The sequence below is a fragment of the Salvelinus fontinalis genome, chromosome 21, assembly GCF_029448725.1.
Source record: "Salvelinus fontinalis isolate EN_2023a chromosome 21, ASM2944872v1, whole genome shotgun sequence".
NCBI classification, from domain to species: Eukaryota; Metazoa; Chordata; class Actinopteri; order Salmoniformes; family Salmonidae; genus Salvelinus; species Salvelinus fontinalis.
This window is the reverse complement of record NC_074685.1, coordinates 1,563,151-1,585,740: the sequence shown is the minus strand read 5'-3', so window position 1 is coordinate 1,585,740 and position 22,590 is coordinate 1,563,151. Positions and strand designations below refer to the sequence as shown.

Below are 22,590 nucleotides of genomic sequence, written 5' to 3'. Positions count from 1 at the left end.
ATGGGAGGGGTCTCAATTAGAGGTCACACGGTGGAGAGCGCCAGCCGAGTTCCAGCCAAGCGCCAGCTTTTCAATTACCAGGAGGCTCCTGCTGCTGCTGTGCCAACCCCCCCCCCCCCTCCTCTAATAGCCCCGCCCTCTCCTCTAATAGCCCCGCCCTCTCCTCTAATAGCCCCGCCCTCTCCTCTAATAGCCCCGCCCTCTCCTCTAATAGCCCCGCCCTCTCCTCTAATAGCCCCGCCCTCTCCTCTAATAGCCCCGCCCTCTCCTCTAATAGCCCCAACCCCCCAGATGTAGGACTGGGTTGTTGAAGATCTGATGAAATGATGCAAAATGTTTTTAATGTTGTCCATTTTATTAGATGTAGTGGAAGACTTGGTGTTAAATGTTGTATTCCAGTAAAAATTAGATAACACATTTTGAACAGCAGAGCAGGTGGTGTTTTATGACAGACAGAAATAAATAAACCTTTAAAAAAAAAAATCACAACGATGTAACATGAAGCGGCATCTCTTCACTATATATATACACACACAAATCATATATGTAAGAGATAATCAATGAGGGCTGTGTGTTCTATGGAAAATAATTAACGACGTGTTCCCACGACGCGCTAGCAGAGTGGACTTCATGCAACTGCGTGGGAGGTTATTTTCCAGAAAACGCATATAGCCCCGAGTTGATTATCCCTTTGATAACATGGCTGTAATTGAACACATTTGCCGGCTGTAATTGAACACATTTGCCGGCTGTAATTGTGTTCAACGTCCACTGAAGAAGCTAGCAGGTTGACGAGATAGCTACAGTAGTTGCCGTGGTAACCAAACAGACAGACGTTGCTAGTTTAGCTAACCAAACTATCAGTCCTAGTTTGCGATGATGAAAATTGAGTTCAACACGGCCAATACTGTTCTCAATTTGACCTTTGATTTCAAAAGCATCTTAAACAAAAACATGTAAGAGTAAACGAAAGTCATTGAATTCAACCGTGCTGATATACCATGCGTTATAGGGAAGTAATGTACGCTCTAAAATGCTCTTCAAACCCAATCAGAAACGACTATTCAACAATAAGATGGTATAATGTCTTATTAAACTATGGTATCCAAACACATCTATAAACAAACCTCAATTTCTATACATCAAAGTTTCTTCAACATGATTTACAGATGACTTCTTAAATACATTAGAAAATCGGGATTGTGTTCAGCAGGCACGTAACAGAAGAAAACGGCTGAAAACAGAGAGGTTCTCCTCCAACTTGCCCAATAAGAAACGCTCCTGTACTTTTTTGGGGGGGGGGGGTTGCAAAATGATTTAAAAACGTTTAGTTACGGTGTGCCCTGATGAACACGACCCTGGTAAATTATCACATTGGAGTAAATTACATATAAAAAGCACAGAGTTGAATCAATGTTCAAAGAGCAAGTGTAAAAAGGCACGTTACCGACAACGGAGAGCATGTCAACGCTGCTAGTCGCTAAGAATATGTCTGTCTGTCTAAACAGCAGCAGCTATAACACAGCTCAGGTTAGATGGATGAGGCCACGGAGCCCATAGTTAGACCGGCAGCAGGTTCGGAGCTGAGGGAGGTGAGAGGCCAGCCGGGGAGAGACAGGGATGGGGGACACTGCAGCAGGGAGGTGACAGGCCAGCCGGGGAGAGACAGGGATGGGGGACACTGCAGCAGGGAGATGAGGGGTTGACCGGGGAGAGACAGGGATGGGGGACACTGCAGCAGGGAGATGAGGGGTTGACCGGGGAGAGACAGGGATGGGGGACACTGCAGCAGGGAGATGAGGGGTTGACCGGGGAGAGACAGGGATGGGGGACACTGCAGCAGGGAGATGAGGGGTTGACCGGGGAGAGACAGGGATGGGGGACACTGCAGCAGGGAGATGAGGGGTTGACCGGGGAGAGACAGGGATGGGGGACACTGCAGCAGGGAGATGAGGGGTTGACCGGGGAGAGACAGGGATGGGGGACACTGCAGCAGGGAGATGACAGGCCAGCCGGGGAGAGACAGGGATGGGGGACACTGCAGCAGGGAGGTGACAGGCCAGCCGGGGAGAGACAGGGATGGGGGACACTGCAGCAGGGAGGTGACAGGCCAGCCGGGGAGAGACAGGGATGGGGGACACTGCAGCACTGAAGCAGGGAGAGGAGAGGTTGAACCGGGGAGAGACAGGGACTCATGCAGGGGCAAGATGTGCAGCAGCACTTTGTGGAAGTGGAACCAGGGATTATGGTTCCGTATAAGAGATTAGAGGTCAGAGGAGATTACTGGGTGGGAAAGGTAAGAGCGTCGACTCTGGATGAGTCGTGCCTCTACAAGGATGGAAGCAGGGATCCTCTGGAGGCCGGGAGGAGATAGAGGTCTCAAAGCAGGGGACAGTCCACCAGACTTCAGAGAGGGTCTCAAAGAGACACTGTGGATGACATACCAGAATGGGGTGGGGGACACGCTTCGCTACTGTCCCTGAGCATGGCGTACAAACCAACTGGACCAGGTGAGAAAGGATTACAGTCCAGTTTATCTTCCTCTTTGGAAAAAGATAGGAGGGATGAAATGGACATCGTTGAATCCCTGGAAAACTGATGGAATGTGAGCGAGCGGCAAGGGGGACAAAATAAGTGCAACTCTACTTGTCTTATAGCTTTAATGAGAGGCGGACTGACAGCTTCTACCCTAGTTTGTCTGCTTCTTCTTCTGGTAGTTACTAAGAAACGTGTGCTCTGTCCCGTAGTAACAGATGGGTAGAGGGCAGGTGACTCAGAATTCCCAGCTTTTCTAGAAATCCCGGTTGGAAGAATCCAGGAATCAGGAAGAAATAAGTAGGAAATCCAGAATCCTTCAAATAGGATTTCAGGGAAACCAGGACATTTTTGGGGGGGGATAGTTACCTGCAGTTTGCAACACTAGAAAATGGTTGAGGAGGAGGGTCATTTCTGATTAGCGAAGAAGGCCTTGGTTTTTCCGCAGGTGGGGTTGGTACACAGTGGGCAGCGCAGGGTGAGCTGACGGGAACAGGACTCGTTTGACTTCAGGTGGGTTTGGACCAGGTCTGCCAGAGCCTGAGAGTGGAGGGTCAAGGGTCAAAGTTCAGTTGATTTGTCATATATATACACTGCTCACAAAAATAAAGGGAACACTTAAACAACACAATGTAACTCCAAGTCAATCACACTTCTGTGAAATCAACCTGTCCACTTAGGAAGCAACACTGATTGACAATAAATTTCACATGCTGTTGTGCAAATGGAATAGACAAAAGGTGGAAATTATAGGCAATTAGCAAGACACCCCCCAAAACAGGAGTGATTCTGCAGGTGGTGACCACAGACCACTTCTCAGTTCCTATGCTTCCTGGCTGATGTTTTGGTCACTTTTGAATGCTGGCGGTGCTCTCACTCTAGTGGTAGCATGAGACGGAGTCTACAACCCACACAAGTGGCTCAGGTAGTGCAGTTCATCCAGGATGGCACATCAATGCGAACTGTGGCAAAAAGGTTTGCTGTGTCTGTCAGCGTAGTGTCCAGAGCATGCAGGCGCTACCAGGAGACAGCGTATATATATATATATATTTACCTATAAGCGACCTCGCCATAAACAAAATGAACACCTCCAAAAATAAACACATAGTACGCAGAATAACCGAGTGAGAGGGGGAGTGAGACAAAGAGAGAGAGACGGCCTTGCAGGAGGGCTGAGCGTGGCCGGAGGGAGGGAGGGATAGGCCAATCCCTTTGCTGGCCAGCCGTTCCCCAGGGCTTTCTTCCCAGCTAGTTAGCTGGGGTCTGCTCGGTCTGAGTAGCACTACCCACTGCCTCTCTCCCTCCCTCTCTTAAATTAACCCCTCACACAGTTAGAAGTAAGAGGTCATGGAGGGGCTGCCGCTTCAAAACGTCTCTCTGAACATCTTTGATTCCTCCAGCACTACTGATGAAGTCTCACCATCTCTCGGAGTCAGAGCGAGAAGCAGTATGTGCCCAGTATTTGCTTGGAACTTACACTAGGGATATTGAATGATCAACAGTGACGGAGTGTTTTATCCAACGCTCGGGCTGTCTACACATACATGTAACACACATTGCTACAGTCATTTTGATGTCAGAAAGAAAATGTATGGACATTTTGGCTGATTTATGAGACACATAGAAATCTATTAAACATGATTATTATTGTAGAGGAATGCATGAAAACTTTATTTTGTTAAATATGTAAATTAGAAGCCTTTAATTGATGCTACTGTGACACCTGGTGTTTTCTTTAAGGAATGGTCTGCCTAGCCATGTGAGAGACTCAAACCTCCATCTTTATGGAATGGTCTGCCTAGCCATGTGAGAGACTCAAACCTCCATTTTTATGGAATGGTCTGACTAGCCATGTGAGAGACACAAACCTCCATCTTTATGGAATGGTCTGGCTAGCCATGTGAGAGACTCAAACCTCCATCTTTATGGAATGGTCTGACTAGCCATGTGAGAGACTCAAACCTCCATCTTTATGGAATGGTCTGACTAGCCATGTGAGAGACTCAAACCTCCATCTTTATGGAATGGTCTGGCTAGCCATGTGAGAGATGCAAACCTCCATCTTTATGGAATGGTCTGGCTAGCCATGTGAGAGACACAAACCTCCATCTTTATGGAATGGTCTGACTAGCCATGTGAGAGACTCAAACCTCCATCTTTATGGAATGGTCTGGCTAGCCATGTGAGAGATGCAAACCTCCATCTTTATGGAATGGTCTGACTAGCCATGTGAGAGACTCAAACCTCCATCTTTATGGAATGGTCTGCCTAGCCATGTGAGAGACTCAAACCTCCATCTTTATGGAATGGTCTGACTAGCCATGTGAGAGACACAGACCTCCATCTTTATGGAATGGTCTGCCTAGCCATGTGAGAGACTCAAACCTCCATCTTTATGGAATGGTCTGGCTAGCCATGTGAGAGACTCAAACCTCCATCTTTATGGAATGGTCTGGCTAGCCATGTGAGAGACTCAAACCTCCATCTTTATGGAATGGTCTGACTAGCCATGTGAGAGACTCAAACCTCCATCTTTATGGAATGGTCTGACTAGCCATGTGAGAGACTCAAACCTCCATCTTTATGGAATGGTCTGGCTAGCCAATGGTCCATGCCGGCACCTAGGCTGGGTGCGTCACTTGAGTGAGTCACAGACGTGATCTTTTTGTCCGGTTTTAAGCCCCTTCGGGCTCGTGTGGTTTGGGGAGATCTTCGTGGGCTATACTCAGCCTTGTCTCAGGGTAGTAACTTGGTGGTTGAAGACATCCCTCTAGTGGTGTGGGGGATGTGCTTTGGCAAAGTGGGTGTGGTTATATCCTGCCTGGTTGGCCCTGTCCGGGGATATCGTCGGACGAGGCCAGTGTTCCCATCCACCCCTGCCTCAGTCTCCAGCATCTATGCTGCAATAGTTTGTGTCGGGGGGCTAGGGTCAGTCTGTTATATCTGATGTAATTATCCTGTCTTATCCAGTGTCCTGTGTTAATTTAAGTGTGTTCCCTCTAATTGTCTTACTCTCCCTCCCCTCCCAGAGGACCATGCCTCAAGACTACCTAGCCTGATGACTCCTGGCTGTCACCAGAAGTGCTACCTTGTCCCAGACCTGCTGTTTTCCTCTCTCTCTCTACCGCACCTGCTGTCTCGACGTCTGAATAGGCTATGAAAAGCCAACTGACATTTACTCCTGTTACACCCTCTACAACCACTGTGATTATTATTATCTCACCCTGCTGGTCATGTTTGAACATCTTGGCCATGTCCTCTTATAATCTCCACCTAGCACAGCCAGAAGAGGTCACCCCTCATAGCCTGGTTCCTCTCTAGGTTTCTTCCTAGGTTTTGGCCTTTCTAGGGAGTTTTTCCTAGCCACCGTGCTTCTACACCTGCATTGCTCACTGTTTGGGGTTTTAGGCTGGGTTTCTGTACAGCACTTTGTGACATTAGCTGATGTACGAAGGGATATATAAATACATTTGATTTGATTAAACACTTGGAATAGTCTCCACAGAACAAGATTTACGTGTGTAAAACAAGGCAAGTTCACAAAATATGTCAAGGTGGCGCATTTGCTAAGGACGACATAGGACCCCGTATGTACTGTGAAGAAAGCAGTGAAAACATGTCCGTTGCCTCTCCTACCTGGAAAAATATTGGGTTTCCATTCAGAGATTCAGCCCTTCTGATGTTCTCTACGCCACACTGTAAGAGAACATAGGACTTGGTTAACTCAGCACCACAACAAGCAGGAAGGTAAAACATTTAATTCTCCTGTACGGTCCATAATATTCTCGAGACGTTAGACTGGTGGACGGGACAGTGTACTTTTAGTCTACCACTATTGAAGATTTTAAAGGGTCCACAGACAAACAACATCAACCTACAGAAACCATGTCCTCCTTTAATAACTCGGGAGAGTACACAGTCTCCCGTAATATCAGTGACAGGTCAGGGATCAGTCTACAGGGAGCGAGAGACGGGGAGCAAGAGAGAGAGACAGAGAGAGAGAGAGAGAGAGAGAGAGACAGAGACAGAGACAGAGACAGAGAGAGAGAGAGAAAGAGAGAGAAAGAGAGAGAAAGAGAGAGAAAGAGAGAGAAAGAGAGAGAAAGAGAGAGAAAGAGAGAGAGAAAGAGAGAGAGAAAGAGAGAGAGAAAGAGAGAGAGAGAAAGAGAGAGAGACAGAGAGAGAGACAGAGAGAGAGACAGAGAGAGAGACAGAGAGAGAGACAGAGAGAGAGACAGAGAGAGAGAGAGAGAAAGAGAGAGAGAAAGAGACAGAGAGAGAGAGAGAGAAAGAGAGAGAGAAAGAGAGAGAGAAAGAGAGAGAGAAAGAGAGAGAGAAAGAGAGAGAGAAAGAGAGAGACAGAGAGAGAGACAGAGAGAGAGACAGAGAGAGAGACAGAGAGAGAGACAGAGAGAGAGACAGAGAGAGAGAGAGAGAAAGAGAGAGAGAAAGAGAGAGAGAAAGAGAGAGAGAAAGAGAGAGAGAAAGAGAGAGAGACAGAGAGAGAGACAGAGAGAGAGACAGAGAGAGAGACAGAGAGAGAGAGAGAGAAAGAGAGAGAGAAAGAGAGAGAGACAGAGAGAGAGACAGAGAGAGAGACAGAGAGAGAGACCCCATAACTGATCTGTGATTAGTATGGTGGCTATAGTCCTCCTGTCTCTACTATTCTACTTCTCCGACAGAATCTCTTGATGGAAGGACACTCTTTTCTATACAACATCTGTCATGTATAATCTTCACTCCACAGTTTTCCACATCATAGTAAGTTATGACATTGTCTTGTTAGGTAAGTAGTTACATAAGAAACACTCACTGACCTCTCCCATCAAGAGTACTCGATGTCTAGCTCACACAGACACGTCCCTCCTCTCCCATCAAGAGTACTCGATGTCTAGCTCACACAGACACGTCCCTCCTCTCCCATCAAGAGTACTCGATGTCTAGCTCACACAGACACGTACCTCCTCTCCCATCAAGAGTACTCGATGTCTAGCTCACACAGACACGTACCTCCTCTCCCATCAAGAGTACTCGATGTCTAGCTCACACAGACACGTACCTCCTCTCCCATCAAGAGTACTCGATGTCTAGCTCACACAGACACGTACCTCCTCTCCCATCAAGAGTACTCGATGTCTAGCTCACACAGACACGTACCTCCTCTCCCATCAAGAGTACTCGATGTCTAGCTCACACAGACACGTACCTCCTCTCCCATCAAGAGTACTCGATGTCTAGCTCACACAGACACGTACCTCCTCTCCCATCAAGAGTACTCGATGTCTAGCTCACACAGACACGTACCTCCTCTCCCATCAAGAGTACTCGATGTCTAGCTCACACAGACACGTACCTCCTCTCCCATCAAGAGTACTCGATGTCTAGCTCACACAGACACGTACCTCCTCTCCCATCAAGAGTACTCGATGTCTAGCTCACACAGACACGTACCTCCTCTCCCAGCACCTGGGAGTACTCAATGTCAAGTTCATGCAGCGTTTCGATGTGGTCGCTGGTGAAGGCGATGGGGACCAGCAGCAGGTTCTTCTTGCCCCGTTCACACAGACCCTTGATGACATCATCTGTCTGAGGGCCCAGCCACGGCATAGGACCAACCTAGAGAGGACAGACACACAATTATCTGTCTGAGGGCCCAGCCACGGCCCCCATAGGACCGACCTAGAGAGGACAGACACACAATTATTTGTCTGAGGGCCCAGCCACGGCCCCCATAGGACCGACCTAGAGAGGACAATCAAGTCTGATTTATTTTTGAAAAGCTGCTGCACCAAGAATGTCTCTGAATTTCATATGTGGAAGTTAGGTGAATTGCAACAGCACTAGGCTGCATTCAAAACAAAATCTCCCCTTCATCCCATTTCTCCGCCACTCGGGCTCCGGGGCAGCGGTCTAAGGGCACTGCATCTCAGTGCTAAGAGGCGTCACTACAGACACCTTGTTTCAAATCCAGGTCCGTATCACAACCGGTCGTGATTGGGAGTCCCATAAGGGCGGCGTACAATTGGCCCAGCGCCGTCCGGGTTTGGCCGGTGTAGGCCGTCATTGTAAATAAGAATTTGTTCTTAACTGACTTGCCTAGTTTAAATAAAAGGTTAAATAAAATAGATTGAATTTTTTTTTTTTTATAAATATGGGAGACTGATGCTTTAGCCTTTGACTTATGGTTTCCGCCCACCAGCTGGAAAAAATATATTTTTTGTTATCAAAAAGATATTTCACAGCGATTTAGATGGTACAATGATTCCATATACTATTCACTATTCAAATTGAGAGACGTAAAACCAATTTTGCAACCAGGAAATGACAGAGTGATTTCTACATTGGCCACTTGACTCGATTTCCACTAGATAAAAAACACAGCCACAAAGTTGAACCAGCTTTCCCAATTTCGAGAAACAGATGCCGCTCCGGCAGGAGAAATCAATAGACGAATATCACAGCCAATCACAACACTGGCAGGTTAGTAATACTGTGAAACACTATCATTCCACTATTAATGCAGATATATTATGGACATTTTCTGAAATGGAAAAGGCAAAAAATACAACTTTAAGTTAATTTCACATGAGTCATAATAGACTCGACATCATTAAAAAGCAATTCAGGCTTTTCAAATTAAGACAGAGCATTAGATATGTGAATACATTAAGAGTTCCAACCAAATTGATAATATAGTATTGTATTTAGAAGATCCACGGGTGTTAAACTGCAGTCCCTGGTTCGAATCCAGGCTGCATCACATCCGGGCCGTGATTGGGAGTCCCATAGGGCGACGCAGCGTCGTCCGGGTTTGGCCGGTGTAGGCCGTCATTGTAAATGAACTGACTTGCCTAGTTAAATAAAGGTTACATTTAATATATATATATATATATATATATATATATATATATATATATATATATATATAATTAAATGCTGTGGCTGAACTAATAATTATGTGATGTGTCAGTTACGAAACCTGGTGAGGCCAGGGGGTCAAGGGTCTGGGCCACCACATATAGACTGGCATTACATACTGATCACCACAGGGTTGCTCAACATGTATCATCATATCAGATGCTTTCTGTCTGCTCTCAGTCTCAGCCCTGTGTTTCTACCTCAATAAGACCAATGATCTCAGCCCTGTTTCTACCTCAATAAGACCAATGGTCTCAGCCCTATGTTTCTACCTCAATAAGACCAATGGTCTCAGCCCTGTGTTTCTACCTCAATAAGACCAATGGTCTCAGCCATGTGACCACAGTGTCCAATTAAAAATGCATATTTTGACCAATGGGTAAAATATGTTAGTTGTGCAGATAATCCTATAAGAAAACCAATTGTCCAAACCGCATGTCTCTATCATGAGCCGTTCAGAGGTTATTTAACATTTACTCCCTTGTAGAGTGGCCCAGTTTACACCCTTGTAGAGTGGCCAGAATAATTCAAATGGAGGCCAGAGGATTAATGTGGTCAATCTATATTTAAATTTTTGTTGTGTCAGCTAGGCTGGATGCAGTCTTACGGCTACTGAATACCTGACAGGCTCACTTTCCCGTTGAACTAGTCATCTTCTCAAATCTGCAGGACATAAAACAATATAGGAGGTCAGATGGATATGTAGTCATTCATTTTGTTTTCGCCCCTTTTTCGTGAAATCCAATTGGTAGTTACAGAATTGTCCCATCGCTGCAACTCGCGTACGGACTCGGGAGAGGCGAAGGTCGAGAGCCATACGTCCTCTGAAACACGACCCTGCCAAGCCGCACTGCTTCTTGATACACCGCTCGCTTAACCCGGAAGCCGCACCAATGTGTCGGAGGAAACACCGTACAGCTGGCGACCGAAGTCAGCTTGCAGCCGCCCGGCCTGCCACAAGGAGTCGCTAGAGCGCAATGGGACAAAGAAATCCCGGCCGGCTAAACCCTCCCCTAACCTGGACGACGCTGGGCCAATTGTGCGCCGCCTCATGGATCTCCCGATTACGGCCGGCTGTAACACAGCCTGGGATCGAATCCGGGGCTGTAGTGACGCCTCACGCACTGCAGCATCTTATGGATACTGATTTTGAGACGACATGTAGCATCTTTTATATTTGATTTTCATACAAATTCAAAACTCCTGATCTTTCTTTACGATGATTTCACACATAAAAAACAAGCGTATCTATGTCAACGGAACACTGAGGGTATTTTAAGCTTTCATTTTCAAAGCCTTTTGCATTTAATTCAGCTCGTGGCATGCTAATTTAGCCTTTTTGCGACTTTATAGACTACGACCACAAAATGTAACATTTTTCTTGGTAAAATGTATTTTATAACAAAAGGAAGTGCGATTTCATCACCGAAGCGCTTTCACACTCATTCTGGGTAGAGTGGACAGCCTTCACTGTATTGCATTAGCCCCGATGGAGAAACCCTTTCACCACAAGACCCCTACAGAACAACAACACAGTCCTGAAAAAGACTATCTAGCCAGTGGCTCTGTGCGTTTAGCCTGAACTAGAAACGTCGAGGAGGTAACCACGAGTGTAGAAGTCATCCAAGTGTTGAGGCTGTAATTCTCTCTGCACCACAGATGAAAGACAGTGTGTGTGTGTGTGTGTGGTCGTTACCCTGGACTGCCAGACCAGGCGGTAAGGATTACAGTGCTGTAGTCTCTCCATGACTCTCTGCACAGTGGCTCCAACCTCCTGAGGGTACGGATCTCCCCTGTTCACCACCTAGAGAGAGACAAGACTGACACTGAAAACTTGCCTGGTTACCCATCTTGACAGACAACACTTAACCCCCTTCTTTCTCATTGAACTTTTCAAAGCAAAATGTATCAATCAAATATATTTATATATAGCCCTTCTTACGTCAACATAAAGTGCTTTAGTTATCAATGTTTATTTTTTGGGGTAAAACTTGTATCACGAGTCTTCAATGAAATCCTCAATTAGTAACGTCCCGATAACGTCTTAGAGGAATGTGTATTCTATGAATGGTCAGCACTGTACTCACAGAGCCATAGTACAACAACAACACTGAACCGTCACACATCCCTACTAGAAAAAAGTAGCCATGTTTAATTTCCACTGATAATGTCTGATAATGTCTGGCATGCCGACGTCATGACGATTAACATGCGTGTCGTTAGCAACAGTGCTGTACTCACAGACAAGGGTAGTGAGTGAGCTGAGAACAGGATAACCACATCATCCCTCTTCTCTGGGGGAAACTTCTGCAGCTCGTTGAGGACATGCTGGGAGAAACACTACAGAGACAATACAGATATATTATTAGGACACATGTCATATTATTAGGACACATGTCATATTATTAGGACACATGTCATAATCAATAATATAATCAGAGTAAAAATTCCCTGTTTTAGGGTCTGTCAGGAACACCACTTTATTTTAAGAACGTGAAATGTCAGAATAATAGTAGAGAGAAGGATTTATTTCAGCTTTTATTTATTTCATCACACTCCCAGTGGGACAGAAGTGTACATACACTCAATAAGTATTAGGTAGCATTGCCTTTAAATTGTTGAACTTGGGTCAAACGTTTCGGGGAGCCTTCCACAAGCTTCCCAGGCCAGTGACAAGAAATCTCAATTGAATCGGTTTTAAATTCAGGCTGTAACACAATAGAAAAGCCCTGTAGCTAGCTTCATCAGACATGACCCTTTTGGAAAGAGCTTGACATGGCCAAGTCCTCGTCCTGATAAAGTTGTCAGTCGGACTACTGTCACCACCGCTATAGATGGAAAGCAAATCAAACACTATTTGGATATAGCCGGGTAGTTTGTCCCCTGAAAGTTAGCTTGTTAACTAGCCATATTGACGTGATCTGTTACCTAGCTAGCCAATTTGATGTGATCCATCAATCAATGTAGCCTATCATGTCTCTCAGCAGCAATCAGGATTAAAAATTTAAAACAAATGTTGAAAAAGGGATAATGTTAGCTAACTTCGCTAGGTAGTCTTACATTGGTTGGAGAAAAAAGTACATTAGGTCTACCTATCACTATACGTTTAGCCAACTGTACAACGTTTCTACCAGTAGCTAGCAAAGTTAACATTACCAGCTAACTGCACAAAGTTTCTACCAGTAGCTAGCAAAGTTAACATTACTAGCTAACTGTACAACGTTTCTAACAGGTGCTAGCAAAGTTAACATTACTAGCTAACTGTACCAAGTTTCTACCAGTAAGTTAGCAAAGTTAACATTACCAGCTAACTGTACAAAGTTTCTACCAGTAAGTTAGCAAAGTTAACATTACCAGCTAACTGTACAACGTTTCTACAAGTAGCTAGCAAAGTTAACATTACCAGCTAACTGTACAAAGTTTCTACCAGTAGCTAGCAAAGTAAACATTACTAGCTAACGTTAACTGTACATTGGCAAATGCGCCCTTCTGCTGCTTGACAGACAGAGCCCACAAAGGATGGGGAATTAACCTAAACCACTCATACTTGTCAGGTATAGCTCACTTTTATTTTATAATCACTCAAATATCCAATTAATGGTGGCATATTGAGAGATATTGTGAGGCTACTGTCACATTATCTGAAATGACAAGGTCAACTGAGGTTTCCTGATCATGCAGGTCCTTGCTGTAGTGTAGCCTATAACTCTGTTGATGATAGAACCGTCACTCCAAACCTAGCGGACCAATGGAGACTCGTTGTCTACGCTTCCCTCTAAATCCCGCCCTTCACGGAAAAATAACTATAACTCTGTTGATGATAGAACCGTCACTCAAAACCAGCTAACTGAAGTTTCTACCAGTAGCTAGCAAAGTTAACATTACCAGCTAACTGTACAAAGTTTCTACCAGTAGCTAGCAAAGTTAACATTACCAGCTAACTGTACAAAGTTTCTACCAGTAGCTAGCAAAGTTAACATTACCAGCTAACTGTACAAAGTTTCTACAAGTAGCTAGCAAAGTTAACATTACCAGCTAACTGTACAACGTTTCTACCAGTAGCTAGCAAAGTTAACATTACTAGCTAACTGAAGTTTCTACCAGTAGCTAGCAAGGTTAACATTACCAGCTAACTGTACAAAGTTTCTACCAGTAGCTAGCAAAGTTAACATTACTAGCTAACTGTACAAAGTTTCTACCAGTAAGTTAACAAAGTAAACATTACTAGCTAACGTTAACTGTACATTGGCAAATGCGCCCTTCTGCTGCTTGACAGACAGAGCCCACAAAGGATGGGGAATTAACCTAAACCACTCATACTTGTCAGGTATAGCTCACTTTTATTTTATAAATCACTCAAATATCAAATTAATGGTGGCATATTGAGAGATATTGTGAGGCTACTGTCACATTATCTGAAATGACAAGGTCAACTGAGGTTTCCTGATCATGCAGGTCCTTGCTGTAGTGTAGCCTATAACTCTGTTGATGATAGAACCGTCACTCCAAACCTAGCGGACCAATGGAGACTCGTTGTCCACGCTTCCCTCTTAATCCCGCCCTTCACGGAAAAATAACTATAACTCTGTTGATGATAGATGTGGGCAATTCCATTGCATGGATTTAATCAGGAAATGTGTAGTTGTGACTCTGCTCTTCAATAGGTGATGTTATAACAACCAAATAGTTATAACCTTTATTTAACAATCCCTTGAAAACGGCACGTAGTTTTCAATGGTTTTAGCAGAGCTGCGGGTCTCCTTGCCCACCCCCCTCCCAGCAGCCAAATCGAACACTGCACCGTACTGTGATGTTTTATTGACAGTGACCTATACCATGACTCACTGCAGAGACAATACCGATATTATTGGACAGACATTTACATCATGACTCAACGATCAATCTGCTCTTCGCGCGGTTGTCTGTGTCGGTTTTTATTAGTGCACACCGTACCAAAACGTTATGCAAAGGGAGAACCCCAAAAATAAATTTCGTTTCTGGACGTCCCCTCCTTGTTTCAGTCTATTTTCTTCCATTTGGTGCCCAAATGAACACAACATTGCTGACGTTAGGACGACATGTCCTAGAGATGTTCTCTTTAACTTTGCTTGTTAATTTGTACTCAGTTTTCACTTTAAATTTCCACTGGAACAGAAATGGAGTCATTCAAAAAGGAGTGCACTACTTGGTCAAAAAGGAGTGGGGCTTCTTTTCAGACACAGCTAATTACAAAGGCAGGAAGGGAATCCCATTACAGCCCATGACATTATGTTCTGTTCTGGCCTTAAAATGCTTCTTTAACCTAGTTCTACAGTTCTATTTAACCTAGTTCTACAGTTCTATTTAACCTAGTTCTACAGTTCTATTTAACCTAGTTCTACAGTTCTATTTAACCTAGTTCTACAGTTCTATTTAACCTAGTTCTACAGTTCTATTTAACCTAGTTCTACAGTTCTATTTAACCTAGTTCTACAGTTCTATTTAACCTAGTTCTACAGTTCTATTTAACCTAGTTCTACAGTTCTATTTAACCTAGAGTAACATCCCTGACTTCAGTGCTGCCTCTTTAAAAATGAGGACCATGGGTGACACCAGAAATAGCAATGGGTCTTCCCTTTAGGGGTTAACCCTGACTAAAGATAGTTATTGTCCTTTCTTAACCTCAACAGACTATAACAATCTGATACTGTGAGTGGATTTGCCATCCAGGTAAAATGTCATAAAACATTGAGGTTATCAGAGGGAATTGAGACCCCTGTAACTTATGTGTGGAATCATTTTGATTGTAGACAGTTAGGGAGTCTCACCTCGACCAACAGGGGGTGTGTGGGCCAGCGGTCGATGACACTCCACCTCATCTTAGGCCTGTCTGCTCTGCTGCTGTAGTATCGATAGATAGCGTTCAGACTGCTGCCTGTTTTCAACAACAAAACAAACCATTACAACACACACCAAGTTATTTGTTTCTGGCCATTTTGAGTCTGTAATCGAACACACAAAAATGCTGATGCTCCAGATACTCAACTAGTCTAAAGAAAGCCAGTTTTATTGCTTCTTTAAATCAGGACAACAGTTTTAAGCTGTGCTAACATAATTGCAAAAGGGTTTTCTAATGATCAATTAGCCTTTTAAAATGATAAACTTGGATTAGCTAACACAACGCGCCACTGGAACACAGGAGTGATGGTTGCTGATAATGAGCTTCAGATATTCCATTTAAAAAATAATAAAAATTCAATCAGCATTAACAATGTCTACACTGTATTTCTGATCAATTTGATGTTATTTTAGAAATGGACAAACTTTTTTTTGTGCTTTTCCCCCAAAAATAAGGACATTTCTAAGTGACCCCCAAACTTTTGAACGGTAATGTGTTTATATAGCCCTTCAAAACAGTTTTCCACAGTGCTTTACAAAAGTACTACTAAGTGGATGGGATGTAGGGTGTGGCGTATTCAGTCTTCCTGTGTCTTCTTGTGTTGATAAGAACAAGATCAAGTCCACTTATCAGTAACTCCCAGGCCAAGACTAACTTTTTGAAAAAGTTAGTGTGATGTGTGAGTGGGTGACAGGTCCAGAACAGGGACAGTAGTGGATGAGGTGAGTTACAATGTAAAGCACTATGAGGACATTGGAAAATGTAAATCAAACTTTTATTAGGGAAGGTGGGAAAGGAAAGGGGGATACCTAAGATTTTTTACCTTTGTCAGCTCGGCCCCAGTTCTACCTGTTGTAGAACAGCTGTATTGTGGGTACTGGGTCTACCTGTTGTAGAACAGCTGTATTGTGGGTACTGGGCCTACCTGTTGTCGAACAGCTGTATTGTGGGTAATGGGCCTACCTGTTGTCGAACAGCTGTATTGTGGGTAATGGGCCTACCTGTTGTAGAACAGCTGTATTGTGGGTACTGGGTGAAAGCCACTGCTCTCTCTACTCCATCCTTCTCCATCTCCTCAATAGCCTCCTCCGTCAGAGGATGTACGTAGCGAAACCCTATGTAGAATTTATGAGGAGCTGTAGACATAAAAACAAAACATGAATGTGAGAACTGTAAAGCTGATTATAAAAATGGCATTTCTCATTTCACATCTAAGTTAGCATTAGTAAAATGGATTAAAAAAAAAGTATACTTAGGGAATATAATTGAATTACAAGCTCTCCAAATTAGGCCAAAACACAGAGTGGTCTTACGTAAGACGTGCCCACGTAAAGCTAAAACATTTCCCCGTTATCAGTAAAGTGTGGTGTAAAGGGGTGTGGAATAACACTCCTCAACTATCTCCCCCGCCACACCCAGCCAGTGTCAACGACAGTTAAAACACTACAGCGATGAAACAGTGAGACGGTGTGTTTTGGGGACTGTGTGGCCCAGTGTTAGTGCTAGTGCCTGAAAGCATATAGAGGCTAGGAAGCAGTGTGTGAGTGTGACACACTCTCCTTCCACTCACAACTATCTCCAGGCACATTATGGAACAGGTCATGTCATCATCAATTATGAAAATATATACATTTGTTTAATTATACAAACATATATTTTTTTTAAAGGGTGTGACCAATCAGCCTTGGTATGCTCTGCCAAGCATTTTTTATTTATTTATTTCCATCAATGTTCTTTTTAAATTAGGCATATTCTGTTGTATTTATTTAGCCTAGCAAACCACTAAAGAGCTGAGATGTTGATATGAGTCAACCAAGAAATAAGGTCTTAGGTCTCTCTTTATGTAGTATTGTCTCTTGTCGTGATGTGTGTTTTGTCCTATATTATTAATCCCAGCCCCCCCATCCTGGCAGGAGGCCTGTTCCTAGGCCCGTCACTGTAAATAAGAATTTGTTCTTAACTGACTTGCCTAGTAAAATAAAGGTTAAATAAAATATTAAAAAAATAGGTGATAGCTTGTTTGATTCATAGCAAGACAACCAATAAACTCATGCAGCAGCAACAGAGACATTTTGTTTTTTTTATAAAGGCTATTGTTAAAACAAAGAGGAGTCCAAGTATTGTAACAGTGCTAATGTTGTCGATCAACTGTAAAATGTGATTGCAACAGAGCCAGTTACAACCGAAGTATCTGGTCATCAATAGATTAGAGAGAAGGGGGGAAAAATGCTTTTAGCAGCATATTATCAGGCAGGTCCTTGTTCCCCCAACTGCCGTCCCACAGGGGGTTTAATTCGGCCAAGTTCTGAGCAATTTTTATTTTATTTTAATTAAATTATATTTTATATTTCTTTATTTTCTTTTATTGTTGGATATAAGAGTGTAAAAACACCAGGAAATCAGCTCCAGGTGATTTTAATTTTGTAAATCTGTTCCAAAGTATTCTCACACGCAATAGAGCAATATGTGATCATATACAAAATGTAAACAAAGTATGAAAACTAAAACGTAATCTTAGTCAAATGTTATATCTATTTGTGCTTCTTGCGGTCAATTTGCAGTCTACAAATTATATGTAAATATGTTCCGGCCCTACGACCATCCCCTCAAGAAAAGGAAATTGGCCCGTGACTGAATCTAGTTGCTGATCCCTGACCTTTGACATTGGTTGGTTTAATGTTAAAGCCTCGTACGATAGCCCACTTAAAAAAAAAAACGGTACATAGTCACTAAAGTAAAATGGGGTGTTTATTAAATTATAAGTAAGGTATTATAAGTACTAGCACCATCAGTGGAAAAAGTTAGTGCAGAACCCTGGTAATGTTTGGGCTATTAAGTGGTATGTCAAATCAAACTTTATTTGTTACCAAATAAAACAGGTGTAGACCTCACCGTTAAATGCTTACTTTACAAGCCCTTAACCAACAATGCAGCTAAGAAAATATTTACTAAATAAACTAAAACAAAATGTTTAAGTAACAATAAAATAACGAGGTAATTTGTACATGTAGGTTAGGGTTAAGTGACTTTGCATAGATAATAAACAGTGAGTAGCTGCAGTGTAAAAACAAATGGGGGAGGGGGGGGGGGGGCGTAGAAGCTATTAAGGAGCCTTTTGGTCCTAGACTTGGCGCGCCGGTACCACTTGCCATGCGGTCGCAGAGAGAGAACAGTCTATGACTTGGGTGACTGGAGTCTGACAATTTCTTGGGCCTTCCTCTGACACCGCCTGGTATAGAGGTCCTGGATGGCAGGAAGCTTGGCCCCAATGATGTACTAGGCTGTACGTACTACCCTCTGTAACGCCTTACGGCCGGATGCCAACCAGTTGTCATACCAGGCGGTGATGCAACCGGTCAGGATACTCTCGATGGTGCAGCTGTAGAACTTTGAGGATCTGGGGACCCATGCCAATTGTTTTCAGTCTCCTGAGTGGGAATAGGCGTTGTCGTGCCCTCTTCACTACTGTCTTGGTGTGTTTGAACCATGATAGTTTGTTGGTGATGTGGACACCAAGGAACTTGAAACTCTCGACCCGCTCCACTACAGCCCCGTCAATGTGAATGGGGGGCATGTAGTCCACGATCAGCTTCTTTGTCTTGCTCAGATTGAGGGAAGAGGTTGTTGTCCTGGCACCACCCAGGCCAGGTCTCTGACCTCCTCCCCCTATAGGCTGTCTCATCGTTGTCAGTGATCAGGCCTACCACTGTTGTGTCGTCAGGAAAACTAAATGATGGTGTTGGAGTTGTGCTTGGCCACACAGTTGTGGGTGAACAGGGAGTACAGGAGGGGACTGAGTACGCACCCCTGAGGAGCCCCCTTACCCTTACCACATGTGGGCGGCCTGTCAGGAAGTCCAGGATCCAGTTGCAGAGGGAGGTGTTTAGTCCCAGAGTCCTTAGCGGTGAGCTTTGTGGGCACTATGGTGTTGAACGCTGAGCTATGTATGGGCTATGAAGTGTTATGTATGGGCTATGAAGTGTTACGGTCTGACCTGTTTCCGGACACATCTCATCCAGCAGTTTGACCATGCCCTCTCCCTGCATGGTGGTCCAGGCCTTGATAGGGGAGCCTCCTCCGATCCGGCTGTACTGCTCCTGGATCTTAGGGGTGCGCCGCTTCGCTATGAACGGCCCAAGTCGACTGAGGAGGAAGAGAGATTCACATCGTCATAAATCATGTCAACTTCTGGAGTAATAAATGTAACTTGGTCCCAAGATCATTCGGAAAGTATTCAGACGCCATGACTTTTTCCACATTTCCTTACGTTGCAGCCTTATTCTAAAAAGGGATTAAATTATTTTCCCTCTTCATCAATCTACACATAATACCAAAGCAAAAACAGTCCCTCAATAATCAAGTAATGAATTTAAGGGCACCTATTCATAGATGTTTTTATTTTAAACACAACAGATCCTGAATATCCCTTTGAGCGTGGTAAAGTTATTTAAATCAGGCTTTGGATGGTGTATCAATTCGCCCAGTCACTGCAAAGATACAGGCGTCCTTCCTAACTCAGTTGCCGGAGAGGAAGGAAACTGTTCCGGGATTTCACCACGACTGGTGACTTTAAAACAGAGTTTAATGTCCGGGAAATAAAAAAAAAGACAGGGCTGTACACGAATTTGTCCACTTAATTTGAGAGAAATAAGCTTTTTTTGTGTGTATGGAACATTTCTGGGATCTTTTAGTTCAGTTCATGAAACATGGGACCACAACTTTACATGTTGTGTTTATATTGCTGATCAGTGTAATCTATCTATGGCAAGATGGCACAAATAGATCTTGGGCCTGGCAAACATAAATTTACCTTGTCCTTGTGTGTGTGTTGTAACGGTTTTGACTTGAGGTTATTGTTTGTAAGGGGTGCCAGGTAGGTTGAAAATATTGATGTGTTCTTTTATTGTTTGGGAGGGAATGAGTCCCATCTGGTCAGTCATACAAAGGACTCATGTAAAAGTCAGTATGGAAATACTCTTTTTATAAACCCTTAAAACATTGGAAATAACTTCAGGTCCATCACAGTGTGTATGTACGAGTACACTTACTTCTGAACAGGAAGCTTCATCAGATCGGTGTCGGAGAAAAGGCGCAGCAGGAAATCGTGAACATCGTCCAGTTTCTCAGGTCCTCCCATGTTCATCATTAGGATCCCCGTTTTGGGCTTTCTGCAAAGGATATGTACAGTTCTACATTAATGCTGTATCATTATTTACAATTGTAACTCAAGACGTCTAAGCAAGTATCCATGTATTTATGTTTCTGTGTGGACATGTACAGCAGTACTGTGCTATTCAGAACTGAAAGAGCCAAGCAGATATCCCTAGTATAAATCTGATATCTAGGCATGTATCCAGAAAGAGGTGCCATTGAAACACATGGAGCAAGGCCGTACGAGGTCTCTACCACCTACATAACTAACTGGCACGCATACGTCTCCCCCCCCCCCCCCCAAATTACGCCTACACTACTGTACTATACTGTGGAAAGTAAGTATTTATCCAGGCCCTGTATTGAAGGAAGTGATAGCACACACAAAACTATAGTTTGTTCTTGCTCAGTCTTACATTTACTGAACCCATTGAAGCTCAGCGTGGTCCTACATTTTGGCTGCTGCCTTTTTAGAGATCCCCATCTCTGCATTGAACTTCAGTCTGCAATTTTTTTGGTGTAAGCAACACAGCTCACACAGCTTTATGTATTTGCATTTGTTTAACTTGGTGTAGGACTCCTGACGTCAATTTAGTGCTTTCATCAACATAGAAGAATAGGGTAGTGTCTAGGCTAGTGTCTACATGCAGGTTCTCACTCAACACGTTTCAGTATGAATGACGACAGGGTAAAAGAGTACTTTAATCAAAGGGATATTTATTCCCTCTCTCTAGTCTATTGTACTGGACCTGTTTTCTACAGCTTCTGGGGTGGCTGTGGAGGCTGGCTGGACGAAGGCTGCAGCGGTTGCACTACTAGACTGTCTTCTGAGAGATGTCGTAACACACAGGTTTATGGCGTTACTGCACTTGGCAACTGAAGGGGAGAGAGGTGACAAGAATGAAAGTCAAAATCAGACATTTAAATTGATTTACTTCCTTCTAAGCCTATGCCTAAAACAGATAAGAAAAACATTACATTTTGTAATCATACTGAAAGCAAAACTTCTATAATTATTTTAAGGCATTACCAACATGTATTATCTGTCAAGCTTGGGAGCAGCAACTTTAGTATTTGTTATTTAAGAATAGCTCAGTAGACTAGTAGTGTCTAACTGGCTGCAGCAACAATCAGTGAACGCTAAGCGGCGCAGGGTTATGCAAGTTGAAAAAAAATGTCAGTTGTGTAACTTTGAATTGCATTAGCTAAATAAACGTTACATTGCCTCAATTTTAGCCGATGTAGCTATTTTTCACAGTTAATTTAACTCCTGGAAGAGCTCAATAATATGACAAAGCAGTTTGTCCAAGGTTTAGTAAACATTAGTTAGTGTGTGGTTAGTCCTCAAACAAACCAGCTAGAAGCAATACTTGCTAGCTAGCTTTTGACTTGGCATATTATTGCGATTTAATTAAAAATGAAATATTTACGAAAAAATTTGTGCTAGTATAATGCTGTCTTGAGGCATCAGTGAAGTTCGGTCTCTCACGAAATACCTTACTCATTCACAACCTGAAGGTTAAAAAGCAATGCTAGTTAGCTGACTAGCTAGCGACTGTGGTAAAGGGCATGGTAGTGGGCAATATAAGCTAGCATTTCGCTGTTAGCTAGCTAGCCAACCAGCAAATGCATGTCAAAGACACTGGTAACTTTTGTCTGTGTTCATGTTCTCGTGCTGCTGCTAACTTGCTAGCTAACCAACTTCAGCATTACCAGCTATCTGTATAGCTAGCTCGCTAACATTAGCAAAAAGTAGCTAGCTACCATCAACTTACATTGAATGAGCCGACTCGCTCTTCCCAATACAGACATCATGTTTCCTTAGCGTCCCTTTCACACGATTAAATGGTGGATTCCTGTACTTCTATGAGTGATTTGATCCAGTCAGCGGGTCCTTTTTGTCCATATAACAAATTGCGTGTTCGCTAGCTAAATTCCTTCCAGCCTCTACACCCGAGGACTGACACTGACAGAAAGCACACTAACAGCACTTGTCATGTGTGTTTACAAGCCATGCCTGTGCTCTGACGTAGGAGGCTGTGCACTCCCCTAGCCTTGTCGTCCAGTAAGTAGCCCATGGTGTTCTCCTAACTTTTGGTGCTGTTCTG

The 22,590-nt window shown here is 43.7% G+C and overlaps 2 protein-coding genes across 2 annotated transcripts in view; one reads left to right on the top strand and one right to left on the bottom strand.

Moving 5' to 3' along the window:
• The window catches only part of LOC129818041 (one cut domain family member 2-like), a 58,677-nt gene extending 52,518 nt beyond the window's left edge, over positions 1 to 6,159 (top strand). Inside the window, exon 3 of the mRNA XM_055873567.1 lies at positions 5,565 to 6,159. Coding sequence (XP_055729542.1) covers positions 5,565 to 5,695 — 131 coding nt within the window. The 3' untranslated portion in view covers positions 5,696 to 6,159. The remainder of the gene's footprint in view (positions 1 to 5,564) is intronic.
• fech (ferrochelatase) lies at positions 335 to 22,511 on the bottom strand. Its single transcript, XM_055873570.1, has 11 exons — positions 22,258 to 22,511; positions 21,232 to 21,358; positions 20,380 to 20,499; positions 19,326 to 19,474; positions 16,333 to 16,467; positions 15,261 to 15,367; positions 11,695 to 11,793; positions 11,150 to 11,257; positions 7,987 to 8,151; positions 6,172 to 6,231; positions 335 to 3,075 (listed from the first exon to the last, which is right to left on the bottom strand). Exons 1-11 carry the CDS (start codon positions 22,295 to 22,297, stop codon positions 2,944 to 2,946), a joined length of 1,242 nt encoding a protein of 413 aa, XP_055729545.1. The 5' UTR covers positions 22,298 to 22,511; the 3' UTR covers positions 335 to 2,943.
• Positions 22,512 to 22,590: the final 79 nt, after the last annotated feature.